Source organism: Colobus angolensis, unplaced genomic scaffold, assembly GCF_000951035.1.
Source record: "Colobus angolensis palliatus isolate OR3802 unplaced genomic scaffold, Cang.pa_1.0 Scaffold30, whole genome shotgun sequence".
NCBI lineage: Eukaryota > Metazoa > Chordata > Mammalia > Primates > Cercopithecidae > Colobus > Colobus angolensis.
Genome location: NW_012116266.1, coordinates 6,852,078 through 6,861,102, shown reverse-complemented (window position 1 = coordinate 6,861,102; position 9,025 = coordinate 6,852,078). Strand labels below are relative to the sequence as shown.

Below are 9,025 nucleotides of genomic sequence, written 5' to 3'. Positions count from 1 at the left end.
ACAGGGAAACGTGGATACTGGCTGTCAGAGCCGAGCATATTTCCTTGACTTAGGCTAGGGCTCATCTATTACTTGCCTCCCAAAGGCTGTGGAAATTCCTGCTTTCCTAATCTGTGTTTCCGCGATACACAGCTGGAACAGAGAGAAGCAGCTTGTACACATATAGTACACCTTTGTACACAGCTTACAATAGGTGTGTAGTACACCTATTTTACACAGCTTGTACACCTGCTTTTACAAGGTGCTTTCGGGCCGGGCGTGGTAGCTCACACCTGTAATCCCAGCACTGTGGGAAGCCAAGGAGGGTGGATCACAAGGTTAGGAGTTCAAGACCAGCCTGGCCAACATAGTGAAACCCCATCTCTACTAAAAATACAAAAGTTAGCCAGGCTTGGTGTTGAGCACCTGTAATTCCAGCTACTCGGGAGGCTGAGGCAGGAGAATCACTTGAACCCGGGAGGCAGAGGTTGCAGTGAGCCAAGATCACGCCACTGCACTCCAACCTGGGTGACAGAGAGAGACTCCGTCTCAAAAAAAACACAAAGTATAAGAGTCACTTGGTTCCAGGGTCCTTGATTCTAATGTGGAGGTCTGAAGAGAAAAACTGAGTGTAAGGAAAAATTACCCTTGAAAATTGCTGCAATTAGGCCAGGTGCAGTGGCGCATGCCTGTAATCCCAGCACTTTGAGAGGCCAAGGCAGGAGCATTGCTTGCGATCAGGAGTTTGAGGCTGCAGTGAGCTATGATTATGCCACTCCACTACACTCCAGCCTGAGCAACAGAACAAGACTCAATCTCTAATCAAAAGAAAAGAAAAGAAAAAAGAAAATCCCTGCAATTAACTAAAAAAGAATGCCATATAGATACATCATCTGTCAGTAAGACCAAAACAGCCCATTTTTCCTCTGCTGTTGGAATAAATTACTATTTCTTCCACCGAGACTAAGGTACTGAACTTCATTTTGACATCTTATACAAAAAAATTACAAAGTAGCTTTAAACACTACAAATACACACACAGCTAAGCCACTACAGTTAAACTCACACATGTTACATTAACCTTTACAACCACCCTTGTGAGCCAGGTATGATTAGCCCCATTTTACAGATCCAGAAATAGAAACTGGAAAGAGTTAAATGCAGGTTGCCAGAAATTGCACAACCATTGAGTGGTAGAGCCAAGACTTAAGCTTAGGTCCTTTGACTCCAAGTTCAGGACTCTTGTCACCATTTTAAATTATTATCTATTTACTTATTTTATGGCTCATGGACTTCCAAAAAGGATTCCAGGAAGATTTTCCTATATAGTTCTCAGTCCCTCCCAGTTGCCTGGATCACACAATTCTGCTCTGCACAACAGATGAAAATTTTAACCTATGGGCAAAACTTTTCTGAACCTGCGGGATCATCAGCATTTCTTAGATTTATTGTCAATCCATAGCACTATGCTGCCTCCGCAAAGGCTAAAAAGCAAGGAGGTTTTTCTCTGAGTTGGATACACAGAGTTCCTGGAAGGCTTGCCTCTCAAGGTTCCCTTCATAGGCATATTTCTGAGGAAGAGGCACTAGGGAGAAAAAGAAAGCTATGACAACCTTCATATAAACTGAAAGAACAACCTTCCATTGGAAAGGTGAGTTTCTATGGGATTAAATGTGAGTCTGACCCATCTAAACCTAAAATTTCCCCCTGGTAAAATAGCTTCTTTTTTTTTTTTTTTTTTTTAGAGGGAGTTTCACTCTTGTTGCCCAGGCTGGAGTGCAATGGCGCAATCTCGGCTCACTGCAACCTCCACCTCCCGGTTTCAAGCAATGTTCCTGCCTCAGCCTCCCGAGTAGCTGGCATTACAGCCACATGCCACCACACCTGGCTAATTTTGTATTTTTAGTAGAGATAGGGTTTCTCCATGTTGATCAGACTGGTCTCGAACTCCCTACCTCAGGTGATCTGCCCACCTCAGCCTCCCAAAGTGTTGGGATTACAGGTGTGAGCCAATGCGACCGGCCAGTAAAATGACTTCTATCTAGAACCTGTGGTTCCTAGCTCTAGCTTCATGTTAGAATCACTCAAGAAACTTTTTAACAACTGAGGCCTTCCACCTAGAGATTCTCATTGGTCTGGGTAGAGTCTTGGCCTCAAGTAGTTTTGTTTTCATATATATATAAATATAATTTTTTTTTTTGACAGAGTCTTGCTGTGTCGCCCAGGTTGCAGTGCAGTGGTGAGATCTCAACTCACTGCAACCTCCGTCTCCTGGGTTCAAGCAATTTTCCTGCCTCAGCCTCCCGAGTAGCTGGGATTACAGGCCTGCGCCACCACGCCCGGCTAATTTTTGTAGTTTTAGTAGAGATGGGGTTTCACCTGTTGGCCACGCTGGCCTGGAACTCCTGACCCCAGGTGATCCACCCACCTCGGCCTCCCAAAGTGTTGGGATTATAGGCATGAGCCACCATGCCCGGCCTCTTGTTTTTATATTTTTGAGACAGAGTCTTGCTTTGTCACCCAGGAGTGCAGTGGCATGATCATAGGTCACTTGCTACCTTGAACCTCTGGGCCCAAGCAATCCTCCCACCTCAGCTTCCCGAAATGCTGGGGTTACAGGCGTGAACTACTGCACCCAGCCACAAGTAATTTTTGAAAGCTCCTTGGGTGATTCTAAAGTACAGCCAGGGATGAGAACTCTAGAACCTACCATGTACTGGACATTATGTTGGCACTTTCATTATTTCAGCTAATCCTGGCAACAGACCATGAGGAAGACAATATTGGGAAGTTTAAGTTGTGATCCCTAAATCCCAAAGCAAGTAAGAGGGAGCGTTGAATCCAGGTCAGTCGGACCCGAAAGTCCAAGCTGGTGGCGGCTAAGTCTATGCAGCTGTGGGCAGAGTGTGGCGTCTGTTTTGTGATTCCATCTTTGATTAGAGACAACACTATCTTGGGTGGAGAAGGGCTCACTGCTGAGACAGACCCATCTGTTTATTGCACTGAGAATACTCTGGTTTCTTAGGCCCTCCTCACTAAGAGGGAGCAGGAGAAGGCTTCCTGGGACAGGCTTCGAGCAGAAAGAGCCGAGATGAGGCGGCTGGAGGTGGAGAAGAAGAGAAGGGAGCAGGAAGAGCAAAGGCAGCTCCAGCAAGAGCAGCTGGAGAGAGCCAAAAAGATGGAGGAGGAGCTGGAGCTGGAGCAGCAGAGACATGCAGAAGAGATCCGGTAGGTCGGGCAAGCCAAAGAGACTACAGCCATGTTAGGAAGCAGGAGAAAAAGGCAGTGGTTGACCTCCCCTAGGGGCAATGTTTGGTTCTGAGACTCATGCCCTGAAGTTAAAACAGCATATGTCATTTTTCTCTATCCTCAGTTTTCCTAGGAACAACACTGACCAGAGATAAGCTGCAGCGTCTCAACCATGTGCACTGATTGATACACTCTGCTGAATGTCACTCTCTTTCAAGTTTATAACCCCAAGTGAGGGTTACTCACGTTGATGACCCTGAGATCTTCTTGAGAAGGCTCTGAGATTCAGTCCAGCAAACATTTGTCAAGCCCCTGCACTTTGTTGTCTGCAATGTGCTAGGCCCTTTCACAGGCCTCAACTGCAATTTAATCTTCACAACCCTGTGAGGCAGGAGTTTCAAAATCATAAGCATGAAAAATGAACTTAAGACCCCTGCCCCAGAGCATAGAGCTGTGTACTGAAACTTCTAGGCTTCCGGTTTCAAGTCCACTGGGCTCTTTGCTCTTCAGTCCTGGCCTCCCTTGGAAAACTGAGTCTCCTGGGAATAAGGTGCTCCCTGTGGCGTGTGGGCTGCAGAGTCTCCCCCATGGGCACTGTCTGTTGGCTTATCTCACAAGGATGCCTCAGTGTTTTCTGCCATTTCCCTGACCATCTTGTGTTTTCTCAGCTTGAGGAAACAGAGACTCCAAGAAGAAGAGCAGCGGCAGGAGGAGGAGGAGAGAAAGCAGCAGCTCCGGTTGAAAGCAGCCCAGGAGAGAGCCCGGCAACAGCAAGAGGAGTTTCGGAGGAAACTGCGAGAACTACAGAGAAAAAAGCAGCAGGAGGAAGCCGAGAGGGCCGGTGAGGGGGTTCTTGAGCTCTTTGCCTCTCTCTTCTATTTGGGGCAGAAACATTTTTATCCAACTGTGAGTGTTCATTTATTCCTATCCTAGGCGTTAGTGTGTTAAGCACTCTAAATAATATATAAACTATTTTTTTCAAAGTGATTATGTATGACTATAGTGTGTTAATATAGATGTAAATAAGAAAGTAATGACTTGCTTGTGGAAATGACTCCAGAGTCCTGCTCTCAATCCAACAATCTCCTGAACTGGGATCCTGCCCTTCCCTTTGCCCTTTCGGCATTGCTCAGGAGGTACCTAAATTGGAGACACAGTCCTACTCCTTGCTTCCTTCCCGAGCAGATGGAAACAGCCACAAACATCTGGATAGCTTCAGGGCAGACTTTCAGGTGCTGATATGTGGAATCTCGCCAGCCTCTTTTTAAAAATCATTTGTTTGTTTGTTTGTTTGAGTTGGAGCCTCGCACTGTCGCCTGGGCTGGAGTGCAATGGCGTGATCTCAGCAACCTCTGCCTCCCAGGTGCAAGCAATTCTCCTGCCTCAGCCTCCCGAGTAACTGGGATTACAGGCACCCACCACCATGCACGGATAATTTTTTGTATTTTTAGTAGAGCTGGAGTTTCACTCTGTTAGCCAGGCTGGTCTCGAATCCCTGACTTCATGATCTGCCCGCCTCGGCCTCCCAAAGTGCTGGGATTACAGGCTTGAGCCACTGCGCCCGGCCAGGAAGCACCAAGTTTCTCTAGACCCTGATCTGACACTCCTCTCTAACCCAGCTTCATACCACCACATAAACACACCAGGCTCTGGAAAAATTCTTCCCCAAGGCTTTGTATTAACTGCATAGTGTACTACATGTAGTAGGTGCTTAATAAAGGACTCTTAAATTAGTAAATTAATGCCTAAGGTACTCCCCAGAGAGGATGTGGCAGCCTGCTAGCAGGTAAACTGCAAAATTTCTCACAGGGAGTCCTTCAGAATCACAGATTTGAGAATTGGATCAGAAAATTGTTTTCCCCAAAACTGATCCCTGCTGAGCCCACCCCCTTTTCTATTCTGCAGAGGCAGAGAAGCAAAGGCAAAATGAATTGGAAATGCAGTTAGCAGAAGAACAAAAACGCCTGATGGAAATGGCTGAAGAGGAACAACTGGAGTACCAGCAGCGAAAACAGGAAGCAGAAAAGAAGGCTCAGCTGGAGGCAGAGGAGAGGAGGCAAAAGGAAGAGGAAGCAGCAAGACTGGCTCTGGAAGAAGCCACGAAACAAGGCCGGGAACAAGCCAGGTACTGGACATTTGGGCAACAGTTGCCATACGGGGATGGTCCAAGGGCTTCACTGTCCAGTGCTTAGTGCTAGCCTTGCACTGCCTTTAGACAAGAAAAGTCCCCCAATCCCAAGCATGGTTTGGAAGACTGAAAGGCATAGAGGGATTCTTTTGCTGCAAATGTCAAGGATTCCTCCATGGCTTAAAGAAGTTGTAATGAATCTACAAGGGAGTTTAGAGATATCTACCTCAATCCTCTAGTTTATAGATGAAAAAAGCAAGTCCCAAAGAGGGAAAGGATCTTGATCACGGACAAACGTGACTTAGGGACAATGCCAGGACCAGATCTAAGACCACCTGATTTCAAACCCACTGCATTCCTTGATGTCTACTGAGTGCCTGTTATGTGCCAAACACTGTCCTAGACACTAGGAATTCTGGAGTAAGCAAGACAGAAGGTCTGTCTTCCCATCGCATTTACATTCTAGGGGTGGGAGTGGGGACAGACTCTACACAAATATTTTTTAAAGCCAACAATAAACGCTATACAGAAAAAAATTTAAATATGTGACAGGATGCCGGGCACAGTGGCTCACACATGTTAATTCCAGCACTTTGGGAGACGAAGATGAGAGAATTGCTTAAGCTCAGGAGTTCAAGACCAGCCTAGACAACTAAGTGAAACCTCCATCCCTACAAAAAAATCAAAAAATTAGCCGGGTGTGGTGGTGAATGCCTGTGGTCCCAGTTACATGGGAGGCTGAGGCAGGAGGATCTCTTGAGCCTGGGAGGTCAAGGCTGCAGTGAGCCAAGATCAAGTCACTGCACTCCAGCCTGGGTGACACAGCAAGATTCTCTCTTTTTTTTAAAAAAAAGGCAGGGGGTGCTGGGTGCAGTGGCTCACGCCTGTAATCCTAGCACTTTGGGAGGCTGAGGCGGGTGGATCACCTGAGGTCAGGAGTTTGAGACCAGCCTGGTCGACATGGTGAAACCTCATCTCCACTAAAAATATGAAAAGTAGCTGGGCGTGGTGGTGGGCGCCTGTCATCCCAGCTACTCGGGAGGCTGAGGCAAGAGAATTGCTTGAAACTGGGAGGTTGAGGTTGCAGTGAGCCGAGATCGTGCTATTGTACTCCAGCCTGGGCAACAAGCGCAAGGCTCTGTCTCAAAAAAAAAAGGATGTGATAGGATTGCAGGTGGCTCTTATTTTAATTGGTTAGCCAGGGCAAGACCTCTCAGAAGAGGTGTCATATATGGTGAAACTTGAATAACAAAGAGCCACCTAAATATCTGGGAGAAAAATATTCCAGCAAGTAAACAGTAAATACAAAGGTCTGAAAAAAGAAATGAGACTGGCATGTTGAAAGAATAAAAGACAGTATGGATGGAATGAAGTGGATGAAGGGCAAAGAATACTTCTAGATGAAGTTAGGGATGTGGGCCAAGACCAGATCTAACATGAGGGCCTTGTTAGGAGAAAAAGCACAGAATCCAAGTCATCCAGGGCCAGGGGAATTTTCCCCCTTTATTCTCCTACAATAGTGATTATCATTGTATCTTTCTGATAATAAAAACTGAGGTATGTATTTCAATTGACTCTTCAAAAAGCTAGGTCCTCTATAGTTGCTACATCATGAACTTCCCTTCCTTAGTGAAAGCAACTAATAATCATCCCTCTGTAGAATCACCAAAGTTGAAGGGTAAAGGGGCACAACCCAGAAAACTGTGATTCCAAAGTTAACTGTAAATACTTTTCCCCTTGATATTTGTCCACAACTTAAGCTGAATCTAAGATGATAAATACTCTTTAGGGGACCAAAAAGAGAAGGCAGCCAGTGCAACTCAATTTCAAGGTTGTCTACTAACCTTGAGTTCTTCCTTCTCTGGACTTTCCTCAGCTGTTACGTGAATTACAAAATGGATCATTAGGAAAGCCATGACTCCATTTCAAAATTATGTATTCCATGTACCATAGAAGCAAAATTAGATTCCTAAATATTGAGACCACAGGCAAACTATTGGGAGTTCCAACTTTTCACGAGAAGAAAACTGACAGTCATCCAAGGGAAAGCTGGGCAATTTATAAGGCTAGTCCAAGTAGCTGAAAGCAGAGAACCAAATGACTAAAGGAATGAGGGGAAGAGCCTCACTCTACCAAGACTCAGGAGAATTTGATACTAACTGGCTTTATTTCATCTTCACTGTGACACTGGCCCTGGTACTTTAACTTCTCTGGCCCGTTTGCTCACCCCACCCCACTTTTTTTTGAGACAGAGTCTTACTCTGTTGCCCAGGCTGGAGTACAGTGGCACAATCTCTACCTCCACCTCCCAGATTCAAGAGATTTGTGCCTCAGCCTCCCAAGTAACTGGGAGTACAGGCATGTGCCACCATACCGGCTAGTTTTTGTATTTTTTATTTATTTATTTTTTCAAACCTTCAAAATAGTCTTTATTCTACATTTTTAGCATAAAATTCCACAAGTTAACTGCACCACAGTGTAGAGAGAGACATACAATGCTGAACATCCAGAACAGTCAATGGTACAGTCAGACATCACATATTACAGAACTCACAATTTAGATGAACTGAAATTACAAGACAAAATAAAATCTAATTTCAGAAAATAAAAATCAAAACATTGAGGATCCCTGAAATATTCTTAAGCCTAATGAGATTTCACTGGACTCAAGTCATTTTGTAGTGAGGCATTCACAGTATGACCTTATTAACCCAGTCTAGGAATTTTGGGGAGCCAAATGAGTGGCTGCATCAGACACTCTGACAAAAAAAATGGTAACCAATTTTTGATCTGAAAACTCCTCTTAATTTGGCTCTGAACACATCAATCAGGCTTTTGAAATACATCCTCCTCCTTGCCCCTCTTTTTTTTTTTTTTGAGACAGAGTCTCCCTCTGTCCCCAGGCTGGAGTGCAGTGGCGCGATCTTGGTTCACTGCACCCTCTGCCTCCCAGGTTCAAGCGATTCTCCTGCCTCAGCTTCCTGAGTAGCTGGAATTACAGGCACCTGCCACCACGCCCGGCTAATTTTTGTATTTTTAGTAGAGATGGGGTTTCACCATGTTGGCCAGGATGGTCTCTATCTCTTGACCTCGTGATCCGCCCACCTCAGCCTCCCAAAGCGCTGAGATTACAGGTGTGAACCACTGCGCCCAGCTGCCCCTCATATTTTAAACCAACTGTTGTTCACAGTACAGTTTGCACGATATCTTTGTTCAAACATAGCTGTTTTTCCGGCACCAAAACAAATTTGGGTTAGGTTCGTGTATGCAGAGACAACCTATGAGGAGGGTCCAAAAGGCACCCTCCACTTTTACCTGAGGAAATACGAAAGCAGAAGTAATGGGATCTGTGCTTGGGGCACAGAGTGGGTTTCAGAGGATCCTTGTGAAAGACTAGTTAAAAGATGACAAGTGGGGAGAAGTGTGAGGAAAGAAGGAAATTACTCTGACTGACTTTCTGTCCTGCACCATTGATTCAATGGAGACTGGCGGGAGGAAATAAAAGACTAGGGTTGGAGATGGGATGGGTGGGGCAAGGGATGGAAAGGAAAAGGTAGACAACTAATGCGTTCTATTTATAACAAGTAATATAAATCAAAGACAATGGAGATTAAAGGCCAATCAGAATACTTTCATAACTTTTTTTTTTTTTTTTTTTGAGACGGAGTT

General features: G+C 45.3%; 1 protein-coding gene across 1 annotated transcript in view; it reads left to right on the top strand.

The window, feature by feature from the left end:
* KIAA2012 (KIAA2012 ortholog) overlaps positions 1 to 5,420 on the top strand; it is a 130,047-nt gene extending 124,627 nt beyond the window's left edge. The window contains 3 exon segments of the mRNA XM_011950003.1: positions 3,005 to 3,207; positions 3,897 to 4,069; positions 5,134 to 5,420. Coding sequence (XP_011805393.1) covers positions 3,005 to 3,207; positions 3,897 to 4,069; positions 5,134 to 5,420 — 663 coding nt within the window.
* The last annotated feature ends 3,605 nt before the right edge of the window (positions 5,421 to 9,025 follow it).